Source organism: Opisthocomus hoazin, chromosome 14, assembly GCF_030867145.1.
Source record: "Opisthocomus hoazin isolate bOpiHoa1 chromosome 14, bOpiHoa1.hap1, whole genome shotgun sequence".
Lineage (NCBI taxonomy): Eukaryota > Metazoa > Chordata > Aves > Opisthocomiformes > Opisthocomidae > Opisthocomus > Opisthocomus hoazin.
This window is the reverse complement of record NC_134427.1, coordinates 15,872,626-15,897,123: the sequence shown is the minus strand read 5'-3', so window position 1 is coordinate 15,897,123 and position 24,498 is coordinate 15,872,626. Positions and strand designations below refer to the sequence as shown.

At 39.5% G+C, this 24,498-nt stretch overlaps 1 protein-coding gene across 3 annotated transcripts in view; it reads left to right on the top strand.

The window, feature by feature from the left end:
• TBC1D8B (TBC1 domain family member 8B) overlaps positions 1 to 24,498 on the top strand; it is a 41,341-nt gene that overhangs the window by 13,289 nt on the left and 3,554 nt on the right. For 2 of the 3 annotated variants that reach the window (XM_075435337.1, XM_075435338.1), the window contains exons 3-18: positions 2,236 to 2,354; positions 2,971 to 3,196; positions 4,128 to 4,368; positions 5,809 to 6,016; positions 7,641 to 7,808; positions 9,115 to 9,264; positions 12,196 to 12,346; positions 13,753 to 13,967; positions 14,419 to 14,536; positions 15,234 to 15,519; positions 17,201 to 17,330; positions 21,111 to 21,209; positions 22,406 to 22,474; positions 22,689 to 22,929; positions 23,802 to 23,867; positions 24,185 to 24,268. In XM_075435337.1, coding sequence (XP_075291452.1) covers positions 2,236 to 2,354; positions 2,971 to 3,196; positions 4,128 to 4,368; positions 5,809 to 6,016; positions 7,641 to 7,808; positions 9,115 to 9,264; positions 12,196 to 12,346; positions 13,753 to 13,967; positions 14,419 to 14,536; positions 15,234 to 15,519; positions 17,201 to 17,330; positions 21,111 to 21,209; positions 22,406 to 22,474; positions 22,689 to 22,929; positions 23,802 to 23,867; positions 24,185 to 24,268 — 2,571 coding nt within the window. Of the gene's footprint in view, positions 1 to 2,235; positions 2,355 to 2,970; positions 3,197 to 4,127; positions 4,369 to 5,808; positions 6,017 to 7,640; positions 7,809 to 9,114; positions 9,265 to 12,195; positions 12,347 to 13,752; positions 13,968 to 14,418; positions 14,537 to 15,233; positions 15,520 to 17,200; positions 17,347 to 21,110; positions 21,210 to 22,405; positions 22,475 to 22,688; positions 22,930 to 23,801; positions 23,868 to 24,184; positions 24,269 to 24,498 lie in introns of those variants that run through there. The other variant, XM_075435339.1, reaches the window with a different exon arrangement.

Here is a 24,498-nt window from a genome sequence, read left to right as displayed (position 1 = left end):
AGAGGGTTGTGGTCAGCGGCGCACAGTCTCGTTGGAGGCCTGTAGGTTATGGTGTTCCCCAGGGGTCAGTGCTGGGCCCAGTCTTGTTCAGACAGAGTGTACCCTCAGCAAGTTTACTGATGACACAAAATTGAGAGGAGTGATTAATACACCAGAAGGCTGCCCTGCCACCCAGCTAGACGTGGACAGGCTGGAGAGTTGGGCGGAGAAGAACCTGATGAAGTTCAGCAAGGACAAGTGTAGGGTCCTGCACCTGGGGAGGAATGACCCCATGCACCAGTACAGGATGGAGCAGACCTGCTTGAAAGCAGCTCTGTGGAGAGGGATCTGGATGTCCTGATGGATGACAAGCTGACCATGAGCCCGCAGTGTGCCCTGGTTGCAAAGAAGGCCAGTGGTCTCTTGGGGTGTATTAAGAAGAGAGACTCTCCTCCCCCTCTACTCTGCCCTAGTGAGGCCCCATCTGCAGTACTGTGTCCAGTTCTGGGCTCCCCAGCTCAAGAAAGATGAGGAGCGACTGGAGAGAGTCCAGCAGAGGGCTACGAGGATGATGAGGGGACTGGAGCATCTGTCCTATGAGGAAAGGCTGAGGGAGCTGGGCTTGTTCAGCCTGAAGAAGAGAAGGCTGAGAGGGGAACTTACAAATGCCTATAAATATTTTAAGGATGGGTGTCAGGAGGATGGGGCCAGACTCTTTTCAGTGGTGCCCAGTGACAGGACAAGGGGCAACATGCGCAAACTGAAGGAGAGGAAGTTCCACCTGAACATGAGGAAGAACTTCTTTATGTTGAGGGTGACAGAACACTGGAACAAGCTGCCCAGAGGGGCTGTGGAGTGTCCTTGAATACGTGAAAAGAAGATGAATTATCATAAGCATTTTGAAATTGGCTTACCACATTTCTCTAATTATAAAAGTAGCTAGTGGGTAAGAGTGTTCCTTTGTATTTAAAGTAGGCCAGTAATCTAAGAGTAAGTCTGGACATTTCAGATGAGAGAGGCTTTTCTTTGCTAGAAAGTTGCACTGATATTCACCATAGTGAGCAGGTGATAGGTCTCTGAAACCTAGATCAAAAAGCAGTGTAAAGTAAATAAATAGCAAGGTTGGCTCCTAAGGTGTTTGAAAATGCAGTATTTATATTTTTGGAACACTGAATTTTATCTTGGCTCTAAGGTTTGTATATTACTTATGGAAGGTTTCTTAAGTTACTCCTTCTCTTGTACGTATGTAATGAAAGGAAAGAAAGCAGTCCTTATTCCTGTACGTTAGAGTCCCTGAGGGTCCAGAAGAAAAAAATACGAATTCTGGTGGTGCCAAACATTGTTTCAAGGATCATTCAGTTTGTATGAATCAGGAGTTCTGGTATGTGTTGTCCATAAGGGGTGTAGCTGTGCTTCTGTCCTCTGGTGGAACCCTGCAATTGCATGAAGGCAGTGCGTTGTTTGGAATTACAGCAGACGCAGAACTTTATTGTAGGTAGGATGACATTGCTTCCTGAACGGTGGTTGCCTAAGCTTTAGTGTGGTTAGAAATATAGTTGATAGAGAATGAGGTACAACCATAACCTGTAACGAGCACAAGCAAGTAGCAATTGATTGTTGTAAGCAGCATAAATGTTTGTTTTGTGGATCCTCAGAGAAATCTTTGCTACCTTCCTGGTTACGGTGATGTATGCTTTACATCCTTACGCTTGTTAGAAAGGATTTTGCACGGCAGGTCTTAGTCTTGGAGTTCTACTCTGGAAACTGATGTGGCCCAGTGATCACAGCTGAGGATATCAAAGGCCCAGATTTCATTTTCTTCTTAGTCTCATGAATTTTATCTCTCATTTCCTGTCTTCTAGAGTATTAGAGTGGGAGCGTTCTAGCGATGCTCTGCCATCTGTGTTGCGGAGGTACTGCTGAGCTGAAGGAACTGTCAGTCCAAGTCAGGATTCAGCACTGAGCCACACTGTGTTGACAAAGCTGAGATTCTTCTACATGTAAAGGCTAGAAATCTAGCTGCATAAAGGGCTTGAAAGATAAAAACACAGCTGTGCACATTTTTAATGTACACCAAATACATTTTTAGTGTACACAAAAGTGGGACAATAAATTTGAGACTTGTGATTTGGACGTGTGTATCTAAATTACTCTGTGAATCAGGAATTTGCAAAGTATTCCCTGGATTAATATTTTTAGTGAAATGATTAAAGCCTGTTCTAATTTTAAGCAACACTAACTTTCTCTTTCAATCAGGATCCAGCAGAGAAGAAATAACAGAACACTGGGACTGGTTAGAACACAATGTTATGAAGACTTTGTCAGTATTTGATTCAAATGAAGATATTACGAGCTTCGTCCAGGGAAAGATAAGAGTAAGTAACAGGTGCATGACTTAATTGGGAAAGGCTTTCCTCTAAACGTACATGAATAATATGTCCTCTTTAGAATATCAAAGGACAGCGTTGTAATGGTACATACTTCTGATTGAGTAGTAAGTGGCAGTTAACTTCAGCACACTCCATTGCTCCTGTTTATCTGCCCCACAGTTAAGTAAGGTTGTTTGACATAAACTCTTCCCGGTAAATGATATACTAGATGCCTTTAGAGAGTGGTCTATAAGCATTGATAGATTATTTCACAATAATTTTAATAATGCCTGGGAAGTACATGGTATATTTTTGTGAAGGTGCAACAGTTTGCTTCATATATGCAAAATATTTAGCCTGGGAATTCCTGTGATTAAGTGAGGAGAACGTATCTATTTTGGAAGAGGAGACCTGGGAATGTGTGTCTTGCCTTAGTTGTGTGGGAAGCTTGGTGGATGAGTCTGAAACAGGACATTTGATTTGTGACCTGTGTTGTAATCCTTAGACTATTCTTCCTGTTCTAAAACTTACTATCCTGTTAGGAGGAAGCTACGCCGTATGTATGCAGGTACATGTATGACACACCCACATGGGTGTAAAGTAACTGGCTCTCTTGTTTTAGGGCTTGATTGCCGAAGAGGGAAAAGGTTCTTTTGTAAAAGAAGAAGATCCTGAGAAGTTTCGTGAAGGTCTTATGAAGTTTGAAAAGTGTTTTGGACTACCAGAGCAAGAGAAATTGGTTACTTATTACTCGTGCAGTTATTGGAAGGGCAGAGTGCCCTGTCAAGGATGGCTTTATCTTAGTACCAACTTCCTTAGCTTTTACTCATTTTTGCTGGGAGCAGAAAGTAAGTAAGCCTTGGTACTAAGCCTAGTCCCTTCACATTTTACTGTTTAACTTCCAGCTTTGGAAGAATTCTTTCTATGTACTAAGGGAGCTGTTTTGCCATGTGAGCAGATGTCAACACAGAATAGGAAAAACTGCAAACATAAAATACTTTATGGAAGTGAATACATTTGTGTAACTTACTACGCAGTGTGCATTAGTTTTTTTCCTCTATGTGAGCTTCATAGAGAAGTCAGACCTGTTGCAGTTGACTGTAACTAAAAGTTGTCAACCATCTTTAGTTTGTGCTGCATATTAATTCAGTCTGTGAGGATTACAGTTATTGCTTCACACAGAGATGTAATCTTTCACATGGGCGCACTACACACTGTTGATAATTGCACATATCTTTTTTTCCCTGTGTAATATGTGTTTGAAATGCCCAAACAAATAGTGTGAGCTATAACTGTATTTATGTGAAAACTAGAAAAGAAAAAGAAAGTAGGATCTTTTCTAAGCTCTTTCTCATTTGTTGTGGGAAATGTCATAGCTAATGAGCCTGGTTCCTCTAAATGTCAATAAATGATCGATTTACTTTAAGAAGCCCTGTTGGTAAACTGTTCAAGTGGGGTAGCTTATAGGGTGGTGTGTGTTTGCGATTGGCGGTTTCACATGAGAGCAAAGAAAAGGTGATTTAAGCTTTTATTTTCATACATGGTGTGTCTTTAATGTTTTTTTTCTATAAAACTATTTGTAATGGAATTATTTTATAGGAATTGCAAAGAGATATTTTTTTGTTCTTGTGAGTTTGTAGCCCTTTCCAAGTGGGTTATCATTTAGCTGTATCGCCTAATTGTATGTCAGTAGTGCTGCTGACTACCATTTTCTTTTTTTAGTACGAGGGTAGCAGCTAATGAAAAGTTACTCACATCTGCTTATATTTGTATTTTTAGTAAAACTTACTATCTCCTGGGATGAAATATCAAAACTTGAGAAGACTTCCAACGTGATTCTGACAGAGAGCATTCATGTGTGCTCTCGTGGGGAAGATCACTATTTTTCCATGTTTTTGCACATTAGTGAAACGTTCCTTCTCATGGAGCAGCTGGCAAACTATGCTGTTAGGAGACTTTTTGACAAGGAGACATTTGAAAATGACCTAGTCCTTCATGACCCACTGCAGATCACCAAGAGGTAATATATTACTTCGAGTCTATTTGCTCTGGGTTTAGTACTCTTTTTAGGCAAAGGAGAAGAGAATCCTTGTCTCAAGGGGGTATATAAATGTCAGAAAAGCTGGTGTTCTCTTAAACAAGTGTCGCGTTAATATTTGGGATCAAAGTAATGTGAGGCATTGAAATTTATTGTTATTTTTCAATATCAGAAGTCTACATGAAGGCAGGAAATGATCAAACCTTCAGAGCTGGTCTTGAACTATAGGGTTTATAGTACTGAATTTTTAAAAGGCATTATAGTAGCATTTAGGATTAGAAAATTAAGAATGAAGCTGCAGTGTCTCCAAAGAGACCTGATGAGGAAGGATAAGGTGGAGAACAAATCATGTAATAAATGTGTAAATAGTAACTGCATGGCTTTTCTGCCACTGGATGATGGGTGATAAGATCAATGAACTGCAGATGGGGGCATGGCTTTCCCTATTTACGACAGTGTTTTAGGCAGTGGGAAAGATGTGTATGTAAGTAACTTGATGGTTAGGGTCCTTCTCAAGGAAGGGGTGTGATTATTCCTTGTAGTAATTTTGTGGTTTCTCTTCAGTTCTGGTTTATGTTGAAACAAATGTTGTCTTTTCCTCTGAGAGCTGTCCAAATTCTGTTTAGATTTTGATCTGTGGACCACAGCTATTTACTGTGAAAAGTAACCAAGAAAAGCAAGTCTATTGTTAGGTAATTTAAATTCACATGAAGGGACTAAATCTTTGTTGGAAAATGTTACCTATCTGCAAATCAGAAATTACATAAAGCATTTTTCTAAGAATTGTTCCTACTTAAGGCTCCATGCACTATGATTTAAGGAAAAAGAAAGCTATTTAGTTTTGTAGTACACAGATAATAAAACCTGGTTTAGGTTGTATTTTCTGGGTAATCGATTCCTCAGTTTGGTAGCAATGCCGCAAAGGGATGTTTCTCTACAACCAAAACATTGTTTCTGGTTGCAGTTACCTGTGAAGAATTAGCGTGTGGCAGATGCTTACAACATGTGCTATGTTTCTTCTGCCAAGCCAAAACTTGTTTTAGGTTTAAATGGACTGTTCAGATGGATGGGGAAGCTGAGCAGATTAGGCTATTCGCATGCTTTCCTCCACTACCTGTAGGCCCTGATTCAGCAAAGTGCTTTACTGTGTAAAAACATGCTTGAACATGATTCCTGTTTAGTGAAGTATTGAAGTATTTTGTTAAGTGGGTGTATATAGACAAGTGTGGTCCTGCCCTTTTTTGCCTCTTCAAGCAAAACATGGAACCCTCCAGACTGACCCCATGAATGATGGGAGAGCGTGACGTTTTACTGTCTTTTCCCCAAGGTATTTTTAGCTTTTGTATTTATAAAGGCATTTTAAACTTATTTAATTGTTCTTTTCTCTCTCCTACCCTGTTTTTTGTTTTGTTTTTAACCTAGAGGCCTAGAGAGCCGTGCCCACAGTGAGCAGTTTAGTGCGTTCTTCAGGCTACCCAAAGAAGAGAGCTTGAAAGAAGTTCATGAGTGCTTCTTATGGGTTCCTTTCAGTCATTACAACACCCATGGGAAAATGTGCGTTTCAGAAAACTACATCTGCTTTGCTAGCCAGGATGGCAGCCTGTGCAGTGTAATCATTCCATTAAGAGAGGTAATGCAAAGTACAAGTCAGGAACAGTTATACCAGAAGTTTTGCACTTGTACAGTTTAATGCCAGTTTAGCAGATTTTCATTAGAATCTGCTTACTTTACATGGTGTCATACCTTTCCCCCTACCTTGGATACCACATGTAGGATTTCTGAACAGCTTTTGTGTTTCAGCTTTGTTCTCTGTGTCCTCTTAATGTTTTCTATTTGCCTTGGTTTCTGTACCTGGGTACAGAATCCAATTTTTTTAATACTTCTTTTTTTTTTAAATGAAAAAGCTTATGCTTAATTCTTGAAGATGAGTTAATGAGAGATTCTCAAGATAGATAAAAAGCAAAGAATTGGAGAAGATAGAGGATCTTGAAGGTTAGTAATCACTCTGCCGTGTTTCTTTCTTAGCTCAGTAGTGCAGTTCTTTTTGCAGCAGTTGAGCAGTGCTGTCTGTTCAAAGGTCTGTAGGAAAATCCACTGACAGCCAGCAGTGTATTAAGTGTATCAAGTATTGATGCTATTGCAGCTGATAGTTTCAACAGACTGAATAAAGACCATATTGTAAAGGACACAGCATTCATATTTCTGTAGAGCACTATGGGTAGACTGTGGAATAACTTCTGGAAAAAATCAACCCTGCTACATCCCTCTCTTGACTTCGTGTGATCTGGAACATGGCCACATTGCAGTCTTCCAGTGTTAAAAGCTTTTCATCAGCAGCCAGACATATTTCACAATAGCCTAAAAATTAACCAGGTTCTGTAATTGCTCGATAATTGCTCTGCGTACTATGTGTACATACTGCCTGACATAAGACACCTGACATAGGGGTGTGAGCTGAGCTAATTTCAGCAATACACTTGGTGTTCCCCATCCAGATAAAGCAATTTATTTGATTGTGTATAAATAGTCCTGCCAACAATAGAGACTTCCAGAACCCGAGAAGAACGAGAAGAGGATATATTGAAGGAGCTGACTCTAAATTTATTCTTGTGGATTGTCAGGCCCTCAGTATTTGTTCTATGGTACTGCAGAGTAATTTTTTCAGCAGTCTTTCGTTCTTTACCTATAACAATGTAAAAACACCAGCAATGGCAGTCAGTCTAGCTATTCAGAATGTCTCACTTGTACTTTATTAAAGTGTATTAACTGCTCTAATCTGTAACTGTTCCATCATGGCAATTAAAATCAGCTCCAGCTGTCATGTGTTATGACAGCTGTCTTTGAAAGGGTGTTCTCAGTGGAAATTGATTCTTGTGGAACTGGTTTCATTTGATTAGTTGCAAGAGCCATGTTTTGTCTCCTTTCGGATGGTAAGAAAAAAAGCAACAGCTTCAGCAGGTAGAAGGAGGCAAGATTTACAAATAAACTTAGCACTCACAGCCAGGAAAACCTTTTTGAAGATTTTTGGTACTCTGTGGAAAATCTGTCGCATGGTACTTAGCACTTTGTGCTAAAATAGCTCCAGACCACTGAGTTTTAGTGTAATGAGTTTGTTACTTGCGTTACTAATTCCGCTTGAGTGGTGCTGCAAACTACTGTTTCATGTACACATGTATTTTTAACAGTTTTTCTTTTTTAGAAGTAAGCTGGTAGAATTTGTTGCCTAATTTATTTATGTATCCTTGCTTCTGTAGGTCACAGGGGTGGATAAGGCAGACCCAGCCAACAGAGGAGTCAGCATCAGTACCAAAGGAAAAACAGCTTTTCGTTTCACAGAGGTTAGAGATTTCGAACAGCTTGTGGCAAAGCTCAGAGTGAAATGCAATGCAGCTTCAAGTCCACAACACATCATAAATACAGAGGTAACTGCTCTGCTAATTCGAATTTCTTAGTACCTGTCCTCTGAATAAGGTGGTGTCATCTTATGAGTTTATGTATCGTTGTCAGGGTTTTGCTGTGTAATGCAATACAGTTATATTTAAGCCTGAGTCTAGACACAAGATGGGTAACAATGTCTGCTGTACTTCTAGATATCAAGTTGTCTAAATCTTTTTTTTCTTTTAAAATAATTTTCCTATATCTTGCCTTCAGACCCTTCAGATTAAAACAGAAGTCCAGCAGTCTGATGGAAAATTATGTGTAGCTATGTCAGTTTTTGCCAGCTGACTTTTTGACTCAGGAAGTTAATGGAATGGTTGTAAGGTTGTTTCTAGATGTGATGAAATCTGTATGTGTAGTTTCATGCATGAGAAATGAGAAAGCAATGACAAAACATCCCTAACAAGCATTACTTACTATAGTTGCTGTGTCTATTCCCTGAAGATTTTCCCCTGAAAAAAAATTAAATAGAATCAGCTGGAGTAGCCTCTAAAGTGACAGTTGTAAGAGTGGAGAAGTGTACAAATAAATGCCTTTTGGCAGAAAATGATCAGTGTATCGGCAAAATCTCTAACTTTAGAATTAGATTCTTAAGGGTTAAAAGGCAAAAATGAGTAATAAAAGTGAGATACTTTGATATCAGCAAAAATGCTTAGCCGATAAGGGTACAGCACAGCTCTGGGAGACCAGAGCGGTGAGATCTCCTGCTCAAGGGCATTCCCTTTTAAATTACCTTATTATGGGTTATATCTGCATTATTTTGACATATCATGCTAAGTAATGTACCTCTGGTTTTAAGGTATGGAAAAATAAGTAACTGTGCCTATGTGAAAGAGAAAGTGTTAAAGAATGGTGCTACTGTGAATGCATTGTGTTTTGGGTTCTTTCACTTTATTTTCCATCAGGTTTTGAAAAACAATCCATATTCTAATACTGTTTTTTAAATGCTCTCAGCATTTCTCTAGTTCAGTATATGGCTCCGTTTAAGGTTTTTCTTTTTACTTCAGTGGTGATGGATGGTCAGGCCTCCCTATCTATTGCCGTTCTCATTATGAATATTAAGTTTTTGGCTACAGAGATGAATTTTTTTTCAAGTGCAGCCTCCTGAAAGCCCATTTGTGCAGAGCAGTGATTGCTGTTTTTCATTTATTTTTGAAGTCTGTGCCTTGTACCTGTAATTTAATATACTAAACAATGGTGGTCTAGAAGCAAAACGGTCCCTGGTATCAGTGCTGCTTCTTCAAGGATTGTTTGGCTTTTACAACTGTCACTGTTAAATTTTTTTTCAAGGTGGCAGCTGGTTCTGCCTCTGACAGTCCAAAGGATTTTGATGAGGAACCATCAAAGATGGGTCAGAGAGAGAACAGCAAAACTGTCAGTACAGAAGCCTTAATGACTGTTTACCATCCTCAGGATGCTGAGAATCTTGACTCCAAAATGGTAAGGGATAAAATGGCCAATGGTTTTTGGAATCTAATTGGAAAGGACTGAAGTATATTCAAAATGTGTTCTGGCAAGGCTGCTAATTTCCTCTGGGGCTTTGCCAATCTTCTTTCATCTGCATTTTCTGTATTTGGGGTCCACAGGGTGCTTCTTCATGGCTCCGTCCAATTTCCTGCTCATCTTGTTTAATAATGATACGCCTTATCTTCATGGAGCTAATTCCTCCTGCTCTTCCACCCCTCAGGGAAGAGTTGGCTGTTTGTGACATGATGTGAACATGTTTCATAGCTATCTGAATTGTCAAGTTACAAAGTCACTACAAACTCTTCGGGGGCGAGGAGAATGTTATCAAGAAATTGACAATCTTTTCCTTGCTTCATGCTTTTGCACTTCTGTCTTAACAAAGTTATGCTCTGGAGAATGTTTCTTTAATTGTTTTTGCACTAGGACATCCTATTTTTGCTTCTCCATAGTGTGTGCAAGAAAATTGATAAGTTTCAATTTAAAATTTAAGTCTTTCAGCATAACTTGGTAAATTAAGATATGGAAATTTGAGATTAGAAATACCAGAAAATGAACACCCTTTGCACAGGAGAAAAGTGGATCCAGATTTTTAAGTTCTACTTTTTATAGTATGTTGAGCAAAAGTAGACAAAATCTGCTTTTCCTTTTGGCACCTTTAGTTACTTAACAATGTTAAACCTTACTGCTGCATGTACAGAAAATGTGGTGGCACTGTTCACCCTGTCTCTCAGGAGTTGGAGTGCCTGATCATCCGTTGCTTTGCTTCAGGGAAATGGAATTGCGTTTTAGGTGTATAATCAATTGTTTGTTAGTAATCTTGTGCTTTACAAAGGATCTATTTCACTGCTTCTGCTATCTCTGCCTCCTTCTACTCTGCAGGTGAAATGCCTGTAACTCCAGTTTTGTCTGAATAGGAGTTATTTCCAGTTTTCGTTCTGTGAAGCAGGTTTTACTTACATGGCCGGTCCTACTGAAGTTCAGATTAATACACTGTTATCTTCTGTGTTGATAGAAATTGGTTGTTTCTAAAATCTTTCTATCAGATTGATAGATGTTTGATTAAATGTAAAACCTATCTGGGTAGAAGTGTTTTCAGCTGTTAGTTCCCATCCTTAATCCAACTAGACTTCATACTCCTGCAAATTCTCCTTATTATTGATTCTCTCCTAGTGCTATTTGGAGTTCATGTAAATAAACTGCAGAAAGATGAAGAAACTGTGGGAGAATAATGACACTGATGTCATGCCATCCCTCTGTGTGCTTTCCACCATTCGTAGCCATGCTGTTCCAAATCTGTCAACTAGTATAAAGCAGCAAAGCGTGATGAATCAAAAAAAGGAAGGAACCTGTTTTGCCTGTTGAGTTTCTGTGGGATATCATTTCATCTGTAACAGTTGATACATTTTTATTGCTGTTAGAAAAGAAGAGTTCATAGATATGTTGAAGTCAAAGTATGTTAATTTATCAGAGTAATTAAGCAAGTGTCTGTGACATTGAGTTGACTTGGCAAATAATCACTTGCTTGATTTCAATGCGCCATCATGGCCAAATACTTTTTCTCATAGTTTGTTTGTTAGAGCTCTTGAATTAGCACAGAGAAACCTGCCACCACACGTAAGAAGTCTGATCCTTGCCTTCACCCTATTTTTCCTGGTTGTCTTTTCTACTGCTTTCATTCAATTTAATCTTTTTTCCTTGTTCTATTCGTTTACCCTTTACCAAGAAAATACTACGCTGTTTATCACAAAGCAGCAAGAAAAAATGGGATATTTTAAAATTGGCCCGTTACAATAAGCAGATTTGATTGTATGTATGTATGTATCACACAAACATATATATATTTTTTACATGGAAATAGCTGGAAAAGAATTTTAGAAGAGGAAGTTTTAATGTACCTCTAAATTTTTGCCATAGAAATTATATCAAATATCGAATTTTCTTACTCATTCTGCTGGCAGTGCATTTTTGGAACGCCTCAGGAGAACTATGATGGCAGAATTTTCCTGCACAGTTGCACCTTGCAGTGGTTAGCTCTTTTACTGCTCTACCACTGTTCATTCGCTCCCTTTAGATCCCTAGTACTTCATGGTCCTTTGATAATATTGTAGGTTTTGCCGATGTTGTGTCAAAGTTGCAAATGGTTCAATCTAAAGGTAACAAATAGGGCTGTTTACCTATTGATTTTTTTTAACAAGTTTAGCAGAATAGTGAGCAATAAAACATAACAAATAGATGGTGATGACTTCAGCTAAAGTGAAAATCCAGCTTGCGTACAGTTATTGCTGTTTACGAGTTGGAATCGTTCTCAAGTGGGAAGTAAGGAAAAAGTTGAACTTAGGAGTGGCTTGAAAAAGGTGGAAGAGAGTGATTGTTTGCTGTCTTAATATAGCACCAGGGGGGCTTCAGGTGAACTTAGAAGGTGGCAGGTTTGTCTGGGCTCAGAAAGCAATTTGCAAGGAAAGGTCTGCTGTATATTGTTAAATCGAGAGAGATTGCCTCTGCTGAGGAGGTGCCTCTGCTTTTATTTGCTGGAGGACAGAGGAGGATTTTGCAGGTGTTTGCGTAACCTTACTGTCCTGTGGCACTTGCTGTTGGTGTCTGTCAGATGGGGTGCTGGCTGAGATTTGCTTTTTGTCTGATCTGGTATAGACATTCTTGTAGTAATATACTTTAAAGAATAGTAGGTCATGTAGCAGATGGCATTGTATGCCAAACTTATACTATGCACAGGTTAGATTTTGCTCTGGTTTGCACCAGCATTTATTTCATGTATCAATATGGACGCCAATGCTGTCATTTCCAGTTTGTATGGATATAACTGAGAGCAAAATTTGGTTCTGGTCTCTGAAATGTGAAGAACATCTTCCAATATACTTAATGCTTGTCATCATCTACTTTTCATAGCTGAAAGAAAAAATGAAAGAACAGTCCTGGAACATCCTCTTTGTTGAACGGGGACATGGTGTCAGTATGTTTCGAACAAAGAAGACTCGAGACCTAGTTGTAAGAGGGATCCCGGAGGCGTTAAGAGGAGAGCTCTGGCTACTCTTCTCAGGTATTGCATAGCAAGTATGATAGATTCGTTTTGTGGACTCTGCTGTATGCCTGTTCTAGTTACTGACTGAATATAGTCTGACAGAAAATGCTCTTGCCTCTGGTAATTTTTCCAAATCTTTCTGCAGAAAAAGACCTCTAAATGATGAACAGAATAATTTTGTCTATTATTTTGTTTTGCATTGATTCAAACTAAACCTGCATCTGCTTCTTTTACAACAATCTCAACTGGAAAATAACCATAAGAATACAATACATAAGAATGCTGTTCCAGGAGACAATCCGTTTCAGCAAAGCCTCTTTACTTCCTAGAAAGAAAAGCACATTTGTGGGACTGTGTTACAATTGTGTTGATTTAAACTTTCTGAGAGGATGGTGTTACCAGACACAAAAGAAAATGTTTTCCTGGCAGAGAGTTTGGCCCCAGTTATCGGCAGCTCTTTGCTATATGCTGCTGCTTGATTTAAAGAGTGAGATGTACAGGAATTGTGGACTTTCTTACACGCATGGGAGTTCTTCCCAAAGCTCTGCGTGTGCCTTTGTGGCTTTCTTCTGTGGAAAACAGCAGTGTCAGAGCATTTCACTTGGGGGAATGGAGGCCCAGGGAATTCCGACACTGCTTTACAACACCTCTGTGTGCTTTCTGTTCCCGTTCACTGAAACACTGAGAAAAGCAGCAGCCACTGACTGCATCAGGGTCGCACAGTAAGCCTGTGTCAGCAGCAAACAAGCTGCAGATTTTGAGGAGCCACCCAGGACCTTAGCTGCTAGCTGTACTCGGTGTTCCCCTGGGCAGAGCTTTCTGCTGTTCCAGAGGATTGGTTTATCCTAGCAAGTGGCTTTTATACTCTTCATTCAGCCTACTGTATGATAGTTATGCTTTTGAGGACATGTGAACATGGATTTATCCTTGCTAGTTTGCTTTGGGCAGTTACATAGGCACTTATCCTTCTGTTACCAGACCAGTATCTCTGTCTTGGAAGGTGTTGATGTAAAAGTTACGGAATTAGGTTAATATCAGTCCTTTGCCTAGCTCTTCTAATCTGTCCCCAGCTCTGCGAACAGAAGGGTATTGTATTTTGTTTGCCAGAAAACTTGGGCAAAATTGTAGATGAAAGGAAGCTGTCCCCACATTCCCCCCCCCAAAACAAAAAAGTAAGTCAGAATCAACTTTTTAATGGAAAGTGACTTAGATTTTCTCCAAGCCTTATTTTATTTTGCGTTCCTGTTTCCATTTCAGAGTAATTCCATTTATTTAAGTAGAATTACTGTGATACGTTACTGCAGTAACATCTGGAGATTCATGAGGTACCTCAGTAGTCACTAAATCTTTTTATAGAAATTGCAGACAATCATGTAGATGCTTACCGTTGTCCTCTAATACTGTGCAATACAATGTATTGGCAGGTGCTGTAAATGATATGGCATCCAGCCCTGGTTATTACACTGACTTGGTGGAAAAGTCCTTAGGAACATGCACTTTAGCTACTGATGAAATTGAACGAGATTTGCGTCGCTCCTTACCTGAGCATCCTGCTTTTCAAAGTGACACAGGAATTTCTGCACTCAGGAGAGTTCTTACGGCTTATGCATACAGGAATCCCCAAATTGGATATTGTCAGGTACGGCAGTTTTGAGACTCTTAGTGCTGGTTGTCTAAATATTAGCTCATGATGGCAGTATAGTGGCACCTCATAAAATCAGTCACATAAATATGTAATGGTTTCTTGCTCAGTGGTTCACTTACTTTGCTTATTTCATCCCACTATGTAACAAGAGTTTTTGCATTGTGCTTGAATTTGTTGATAAATTGTCATGTCCACTTCATATATGCCTTTGCATTCTTACTAGACTTTTAGCACTTAAAAATATTTTTATGTAGTGGAAATACTATGCTCTGTGTTTAATAATATAGAGGTAAATGTCTTATCCTGGATATGGCTGTAGGTTATCCTAGCACTCTAAAAACGTGCTGTAAAGTATTTTCAGAAATAGAAATTTTAACAAATGACAACAGTTGCATTTTCACTATCTTTCCTCATGAATGCTTCCTTTTCTGTTTAAATGTTACAGGCAATGAATATTTTGACATCAGTACTTCTGCTGTATGCTAAAGAGGAGGAAGCATTCTGGCTTTTGGTTGCTGTGTGTGAAAGGATGCTACCTGATTATTTCAATCGTCGAATCATTGGTAACATCCATCTGTCTTTTTACCTGTCTAGAATTGAATATAAATGGTCATTCATTAAGAACAAATGTAAGGAATGAGCTGAAGGCTGAACAGTGGCGAGAAAAGGTTGCATTTGGTTCAGTGTTGTGAGGTAGAAAATGAAAGTTACAGAGAACGTCTCAAGACTCCTCCTTAAGCAGGAGTGGTTATGGTTTTCAACCACTGTCGTTACTGTAGGTGTAGCTACTCAGGAAGCAGTCAGGTAGACGATTATACTGTTCTTCTGGAGTTATAAGTGCAATTCATGCTGTTTATTTGAAATCTAGCTTAAATAAAGGAAAAATAAAGGCAAAACAGTTACTGCAGTTCAGACTTACTCTTTGATCTCGTACTCAGTACTTGTAGGTGTATACGCTAGAAGAAAATTGGACATAATTGCAGAGAGTGTGTGTTGGCTGTCAGGAGAGTCACTGGAAGTAGCTACGCACCCACAAAAGTGCTGACACGCTTTACAGCATGCAGTAAGGCTCTGGACCCATGCACCGAGTGCATTGCTTCCAGTGTAGAGAACGAAGCCAATGGTGCCAAGCAGCTAGGCCTGTGTTTGCTTTTACAACAAAGTTGCACTAGGGCAGGGGCTTTATTTCTCATACTCTGAGAAAAGTATGCTTCTCTGTATTAAGATTTGGGTGGTGGTTTTGTTATCCTTTCCCTGCAGGTGCCTTGGTAGATCAGGCAGTGTTTGAGGAGCTCATCAGGGTTCATCTGCCCCAGTTGACAGACCACATGACGGACATGACTTTTTTCTCCTCGGTCTCTCTCTCCTGGTTCCTTACCCTTTTTATCAGTGTGCTGCCTATTGAAAGTGCAGTCAATGTGGTGGACTGTTTCTTCTATGATGGAATAAAGGCAATCTTGCAGCTGGGTCTCGCAGTGCTGGAATACAACATGGAGAAGTTGCTGACTTGTAAGGATGATGCAGAAGCAGTCACTGTTCTCAACAGGTATCGGTGTAACTGTTATTCTTATGGGCTGCGTAGCAGCTACTATAATTGCAAATATACAAGTCATTCTGGGGCAGCTGAGAGAAGACATCTGGCCATGGCTTCTAAAGGCTTCAGAGGAATTAAGCGTTCATCTTGGGCTAAAATTCTGGAAGGGGTGGCTGTAAAGTGTGCCTGGATCCTCTGCGAATCGCATCCTCCATTAAAATTCTTCTAAAACCATTGCCATTTTGTGTATTTTAAAGTAAAAGCAATGTGGGTTTTGCCTGGAATTTCTGTCACTTGGAGAAGGTGATTTTCCTTAATGAGGAGGTAATCTAGAGCACACTAAGACTGTTCCAAACAGTTTGGGCACCAACTTACTGATGACATAGTCTACAGCTCACTTCTTGCAGTTTAGGCTACTGGCTCCTCTGCTGCTAATGGCTTAAAATACGAGGAAGACTAAAAAAATGCAGTGTGGACAATCATGACCAGATATTTGTTCTATAGTAGCATTTGAAGAATAAATTCAAATATGCAACATAAAGTGCATTTTAAACTGATGTATTGTGAGCAAAACTTGCAGTTTTTTCTTTGCTACCTACCTAAATTCTGTTATTACTGCTGTGATTGTGTATCATGGAGTATTAAAAGAGCAAAATGACTGTGCTATAGGAGTCACCAAGTTATGACTGTTAAGAACTTATAATAAGAATTTCCTCTTAGGGAGACTTCTAAATGTTGCATATTTGAATAGGGTATGAGCTACAGAATTAATGAGGAAAATGTAATTTTTATCATAAGAGACCATGCAGCATGGTATTTATTGTAAAACCTAGCTGTACTCATTTAAATATTTAAAACTTAAAAAAACTAACAGTAAGAACACGTTTACGTGGTTTAAATGTATTAAAATTTAAAATGTAGAAGTGTGGTGAAATTTTAATTTTCACTTGAACCAAACAAACTGCCGTTTCCACTTGACATCAAAGATTTTGATGATTATTACGAACTCCTATTGAACTCTTGCTTTCAACATTTTATCTGGCTGTAACACTTCTGTGGCAGTTATTCCAGCCTGCTGCATAATGGTATATTTAAAAAATTATCACAGTAGTTTGCCTCTGCTCAAGAAGAAGAAAGCTCTCGGTCTGTAGCTATGCGTTCCTCGATGTTGGCGAAGGAGTTGGCCAGCCTCCATCATGGATCTGTTTAGGCTGGTTATGTAGGTATGATGAATAGGCTTGGATCAGGCATGCCTTGCCTTATGCATCTGAGGGAATTAAGATTGCCTCGACCCCCGTTCAGCACAAGCCTCTTTTCCTCTCTCCCAGTTATGTAGTACAGCCTTGCTAGATGCTTAGAGAACCAGGGGAATGCTGAGTGGAAGGGACTTTGGCAAGTCTCTAGTCTAACTTCCCATTCGAAAGAAGATTACTGCTAGCACTGGATCACATCAGCCATGTTATTGTCTAGCTGGGTCTTAAAAACTCCAAGGCTAGAAGCTCTACAAACTTCTCTGGGGTAGCCAATTCCCATGTTTGTTATCGTTGTTACTATTACAGCACATTTGTGCTACTCATGCTGATACTCTTTGCTATTTCGCATTCTCTGTGCACTTTTTCTTCCGTAGATGCTGATGTTATTTTGTTGTGATAAGCTGGTTCCTGCTGATTTCTCGTGTGTTTGCTTTGTGCAGGTTTTTTGAGAGTGTCACTAACAAAGACAGTCCTTTGCCTCCAGCTGTGCAGCAGGGCTCCAACCTCAGCGATGCAAAGAGTGACCATCCAAAAGTGGACATTACTGATTTGATCCGAGAGTCAAATGAAGTATGTGTTCTTGTGGGTATGTTTTCGCATCCTGTGCAGTATTTATGTTGCATGGGCTACCTGAAAAATAGTGCAGCTGCACTGTACAAACTAGAGTAGAAAATCTGTCTAGATTGGTAGAAATCGGGCTCTGTATTTTGTTCACCCTCATTGAAAATCTCATCGGTTATGGAACAGGTTTGGTTTTATATTGTTTTGGGTTTTTTTAACTGCCTGGAATGTGCTTGCTAGGCTGTACTGCGAGGAGTTCCCTAGATTCATCACAGGTCATGTATTGCCATCCTTCGCTCACTTTATTAGTATGACAACTAAATGACAAAGTGCAGCAGAAACGGCCCTTGCATTTGACGTTACAACCTGTGCAGGAAACTGTGCTCCAGTTGTATGGGTTAAATGACTGTTTAGAGATGTGCTGGGTGAAGAAGACCCATTACAATCTTTTAGCACTTTCTTTCAATTTGCTTTCTTTCAATCAAGTTTGATTTCTGCAGCATCTAGCTTTACATGTCTGCACGGGGGAGGAAGTAGGTCTAGCTTCTCCTTCTCCTTTTGTCCTCAGATTTTCATCGGGCATTTCCTTCTTTGGCATGATCTGTTTGAGGCTACGAATCCATTTGTAGATAGGTTTCTGCTCAGCCCTCCTGAAGTGAAAAGCTAGCAGAGAGAAAAAATTTGTTTACATTTTTTTTTTCTATTATCTGGTTTCTTTTATCTGTATGATACTTTTTTTTTTTTCTTTTCTGATTCTCAGTCATATGTTTCTAGTGAAAGATCCACAATACATCTCTTCTGGAAAAATGTCCTGTCCTTGACTCAGAAAAAATTTACTAACTGTAATTTGTAGAATTTAGAAACTGTCTCTTTTGATTTTTGCTGAGAAGAGGGCTTTGCCTTTAGTGGGGTGAACAAAGACAAGAATCAGAAATTCAAGTTCTCTTGAAGTGTCTTTATAGCATTGGGCTGATCATACAAAAAGTCTGTTCTTCTGCTATCAGTATTGTTTCACAAGAATGTTATACTGAAGAATCATGTTTTTAGAACACTTCAAAATTCTTGTAAGAAGAGTTGCAAACTTACAGGTCTTTCTTATCATGGTGAAGATCTCATAGTGAGGATGAATACTTGCAGAATAAAGAGCAGAGATGGTAAATAATGAAGTGCTGTATATTGCATTTTGAAGTGTAAGCTGAAGCTTTCACAGAGATGGAATCATTGCTGAAAGACAAAGCAAAAGGAACTCTCTTTCTTCTTCCCCTGCCTTTGCAGGTGGGTGACTGGACCAAAGCCAGTAGCCTCTGATTTGGTATGGCTTTTAAACATTGATTTCAGCAGATCCTTGAACCCGAATCTCCCACCCTGTTCCTAGGCCTGTATACCCATTTCTATCTCTCTCTATTTTTGGATGCAAATTTTTATCTTCAGCTGAAAACGAATTTCTTCAATGCTAAGTGTCACAATCCATTGTTTGAGAACTGCTGATACAAAGTGAGAGTCAATTTCCTGCTTCCCGTTTTGCCCAGACAGTTAATTGCAACACAGTTATTTCATTTTCATATCACTGTGGAAATAAAATAAATTTCAAAATGGGAAGATTGCTGCAATGGAGAATTGTCATTCTGCAGATAGGTCTAGTTACAAATCATAAATAAGGGAACAGAGATGTTCTTTGTGTTACTGTTGCTTTGCGTGGGTGTTCATGAGATAAATGAGATGAAGTGAAAAGATATGAAGTTGAATTTTAAAATGAGGTTCAGTTTCTTGCCTTTATGACTCAGGCACAAGTGCAAGACTCATTCTTTGGCAGTCTGATCAGGTATGAAGAAGTCATGTTTAACTAGTGAATGGAAGAACGTGTAACATTCTGTCACATCACACTAATTTAGAGTTTATCTTGTTTATATTCTTACTGAGGCCATTGCACAATATCAGTGCCCAGAAGCCAGACCAGTGATTGAGTTATGATTCAGAGATGCAATTTCTCTCTGCTTCCTCTTTGTTCCAAGTCAGAAGTATGGTAGTGGTCTTCACAGGAACGTAGAAATACAGTTCTGGAAAAGAACTCCACAGGTCATCCAGTTCAGCTCCCTGTTCACCATACACCCAGATCACCGTTGAAACATGTCTAATGTTGTTAAAACTCTTCAACAAAAGAGCATCTGCAAAAACTAGCCCATTGTAGGGTTTCTCTGCCCTTGTCAGAATAAATCCTGATATCCATTATGGTTCCTCTGGAATGCTCATAAAGCGCTGTTGAGGATAGCCAATTGCAGTTTTCTCTGCAATTCCTTGTTGCTATTAGGTTGTTGTTGTTCATCACTTACCATTTCAAGTCTGATCTTTTCTTTATGTATATTCAACACAAACACTTCTTCTAACCTTTCCTCAAAGCTTATGCGCTCAGACTCTATGACTTTTTAGGACATGGAGTTGCTGGAGCGTGTCCAGAGAAGAGCAATGAAGCTGGCGAATGGTGTGGCGAACAAGTCTCATGAGGAGCAGCTGGGGGAACTGGGGTTGTTTGGTCTGGAGAAGAGGAGGCTGAGGGGAGACCTTATTGCTCTCTACAACTACCTGAAAGGAGGTTGTAGTGAGGCGGGGGTTGGTCTCTTCTCCCAGGTAACTAAGGAGAGGATGAGAGGAAATGCGTCAGGGGAGGTTTAGATTGGATATTAGGGACAATTTCTTTACTGAAAGTGTGGTCAGGCATTGGCACAGGCTGCCCAGGGAAGTGGTGGAGTCACCGACCCTGGAGGTGTGCAAAAAACGTGTGATGTGGCACTTCGGGACATGGTTTAGCAGTCATGGTGGTGTTGGGTTGACGGTTGGACTTGAAGATCTTAGAGGTCTTTGGCAACCTTAATGATTCAGTTGATTCTATGACTGTGTTGCAGTTTTTCATATATTGTTTAAAATGTGTTGCTGAAAATGGAAACAAAATACACTGCAGAAAAACTTCTGAAAGTCCTACCTAGTTTGGTCATTTTTTTGTTCTCAAAGTTTGGTACAAGAACCAGTTGTGCACATGGTATGTGGTGATCGAGGTTAGGCCGTGTCTTCCTGACCACGTGTGTTTGCTGAAGAGTGTCAAAAACCTTACAGAAGGAAAGATGCATCTTGTCTGCTGTTTCAGCTCTGCACACTAGACTGAATTTCCTCGTATGAGGAAATTCAATTGGTTTGACATCATCTTGATAAAGAATGTTGGCCCATTCTGATTTATTTCCTCTGTTTCTATTTGGACTTTAATTGTTTAATATTTTGTTCCATGATTTCTCTGGAAATGCGTTTCTAGTTTTTGTCTACTATACCACTTTTCTTTAAAGGTAAATGTATTTATTCTACTCCATGCTCAGACATATTCCCTGTCCTTCAGAAATTTCAGAGGTAGCTAGGAGCACTTCAGAAATTACTTCAGCTACTTTCTGAAGTTCACTAGAGTGAATTTCAAGCCCTGACAATGTACACGTCTTAGTCATTGCCACCCTGCTGTAGTAGTCACCGTGCAATAGCAAATTTGGATATAGAGCTGACACGCGATAAAGTCCTTTCCTTTGTCTTCCCACACAGTGAACTACTCCAGTTTCTTCTTTCTCATCACTCTTTGAAACACCTACCCTTTTAAAAGTTGTGCTGTTTAGGGAGCATGTTAGTGCTCTAATAAATTATTTTTTGCTCAGAGTTTCTGTGATCTTCCTTTGTGTCCATGCCTGTAATGTAGATGCAAGACAGACAAAAATGTCAGCAAGACTTGATTTCATGGAATGATGCTTTTCTTCTTAGAGATATGGTGATATTCGATATGAGGATGTTGAGAGCATGCGCTGTAGGAACAGGCTTTACGTGATCCAGACGTTAGAAGCTACGACCAAGAAGAATGTGGTGAGTGACTTGGAAGAGCTAAATCCTTCTCTCTGACAACTTTCGTTCCCTTTTGGAACAAGCACATTTTCCAGGGCCAAATATATGATTTCATACCCTGAAATCGCTCTCGTCTGCAGGGTGTCTGTTAACTGAGATATGGGCTGTGATGTTTTCAGTCAGTGAATCGCAGCATGACCTTCTGGTCTCTTTACAAGTAACACCATCACAGACAGCTTCTAAAGGCTGTCATATCTCTGACGCTTTGCGTTGATTGGAACAGGCTGACCTAGATTTCTGTGTAGTGTGGTTGACTTGTTGATGCATTTCTCTTAGGGCCGTGGTGCACTGTCAACTGTCCACAGTGCTACACTAAAACAATTAATCACCTGCATTTTTATTCTGGGAAGCAATCCCAAATGTCCCTGAAGAGATCATTGTACTGTGTTCAACAAGGATTGCTTTTTGTCTGTGGTGTCTGTGGATGTGCAGTAATGCATGCGTGCATGGTGTGGTAGCTCAGCAGCTGCTGATACCATCCTTTAAGTTCAGACTCCTGAATGAAGGTGGAGATTGCGAGGTGCTTCCTTTGTTTGTCTCTTTTCTTCAGTGGCCCATTTCCAACAACTGATGATAATACTAGTCTATTTAACAAGCAATGCTTCTTTCTCTAGTAAATGTGGCCTATAGGAACCGATACTAAATGCTTCTGGGTGTGCTAAGATGATGACTGTTGTATTTCATTTTACAAAACATACATATTGTGAAGATGAAACCTGGTCTTGTAGCTAACTTTGTTTTAAAAAGCTGTGCAAAATTTTTTTTTTCCTTTTAATTTAAAAAAAAATGAGGATTCAGCTTCACTGTTCAGAGTTGAACATGCATTTGCCCATTAGAAAGGAAGCTATAGGTTACATCATTATAAATAATTGACTTTTATCTCCTGGGTTTCATAGTGTAGGCTCCATGTGTGCGAGTAATGTGACTAACTTTAAGTTTCTTTTTTTTGGGAGAAATTATTTCTTTCAGTCTATAATCTTCTAATTGCTTTTAAGAAGAAATTCTATTCTTACTCCTAATTGTAACATGCCAAATACTGGAATATTCAGACAGTGTCTTTTAATCTGAAGTTATGTTTCCCATAACTTTATTCTATAGGCTTATTCCAAAGAGGGAAGACTTATTAATTAATTAATTTTATCATAATTTTGTTTCAGCTACGTGTTGTATCCCAGGATGTCGAATTCAGTCCTAGTGATCTTGAAGAGCTTTATGAATTATTCAAGGTAATGTGCTATTTTCTTCACTTACCAAACATCCGTCTTAATGGTGGACTGTGTTATGGGTGTGAAACAGTTTTAACCAATGGAGGTAGAAGATAGATTCAACATTTGTTTTACATGTCAGCTTTAAATCAAATTATATAGTTAACTTCCCACACCTTTCACCGAGAGACAGTTGTTGTTTCAGAAAATCTAACAGTTTATCTTTCCTTTGCAGAAGGAGCACTTTCTTTCCTGTTACTGGAATGTAAATAGTCCTGCCTTGCAACATCATGATGCCAGTCTGCCGTATCTTGACCAGTATCGGATTGATTGCCAGCAATTCAGGGTTCTCTGTCATCTCTTGAGCCCCTGGTCACACTGTGCGAACAGAGACTCGCTTGCGTTGTGGACATTCAGACTGATGGATGAGGACTCTGACTGCCTTATAAACTTCAAACAATTTGCCTGTGTTCTTGGTATGAGGACAACACATATATGTAGCACATTCACAAGGGAACTGCAGCTTGGGAGTAGTCCTGGAGTGTATCCCCTTCCACGTGCTATATAAAGAGCCTAAGAGGACTAGCCTCTTAGCTGAGGGTGAAATAGTCTGATTTTTGTCATGTGACATTAAATGCAAAGACTTTTTAAATGGCAATCCAAATGCTAAATGTATATTTATAAGCTTGAGAGTGGGAGCTACACTGTTTAGGCGAATGATAAGGGCTCTAAGTTGTGGAACTGTGCTCTAATTTTCTTGTCTGTATTTCACCATGAAATAGCTAACAAGGCTTTACAAGCTACTAACTTTTCTGAGACGTTAATCTCCTGTTAGAGATTAAATTTAAATATGGCTTTACCATCAAAATATGAGAAAATTAGGAAATGGTATGATCTCATTGCTCGGCCTGTTTGGTTGATGATAAGTAGTTCCTCATACTAAGCCATCTCATACAGAGATCGTGCAAGATGACCAATGCCTCATATCTCTGGGGAACTGAAAGTTCTCTTGACTTACTACTCTGTTCCTTTCATCTTGTTTTCAAGGTAGTATTGTTCAGGAAACAAAAATTTAAGGGAAAATGCTGAGACGACCTTAGTGCTGTATTTCTTTGGTGCTGTGGTTTCATTCTAGTTAAGTCATAGACATAATTAGTGTTCTTTCTTCAGTAAAGGCAAGCCCCAGGCTCAGCTGCAGGTGATACTGCCTTCCTTAAGCTCCATTTCTAATTATACTCCATGTAAGATAGGACACATGTCCAGTTTCAACCTGTATTTTGTTAGGTTTACAGGGCGTTTTAAAGTTTTGTGGAGTTGAACGGACTGTCTTGCCTCTTTCCTCTAACAGATACAATGTATAATGGAAGTTTCACTGACAAACTCAAGCTGCTTTTTAAGTTGCACATCCCTCCGGGTAAGTGCGAGGTGGTAGCATTTGGGGAGGGCTGTTCCTGGCTTTTGTAAACTTCGCATGCTTTTTTTTCCTTAGCTTTCTTCTTTTTCCTGTTGTCCCCAGTGCTGGCTACAGTACAGTCTGATAGCTGTGATACAGATGTGTATTTCTTCCAGAGTGATATATTCCATGATTCTGTTCTTTGGGGAGGACTTCGTCTGCTCCAGCACCATTTCCCTTCCAAGGGACCATTTGTGTGTACAAAGCTTTTGCTTTTTATCACTGCTTTGGTAATGCTTGGGAGCCCCCAAACCACTCTATTAATTTATTTATTGCAGCTTTTACTGAAGTAGAATCTCTGAGCCCTTCCAAAGGTGGTGATCTTTCAAAAGAAGAACTGATCCACTTCACCCAACTCAGTGGTAAGCTCCAGAGTGTGAGGCTTTGACTGCAGAATATTAGAAGGAATCTATTAATTATCTCGTGGTGAAAAATGGGGAGCTCTCTTCTGAAAATTGGTAAATCCAGTAAATCATATCACTGTTAAGAAGAATCCTCTGCAGAGGTCTTCTGTAGATAGCTATATTTTCATAAAGTAGTGTATAATTTGTGGATAGCTTGTCTGATGATTGAATTCAATGGCCACGGGTGT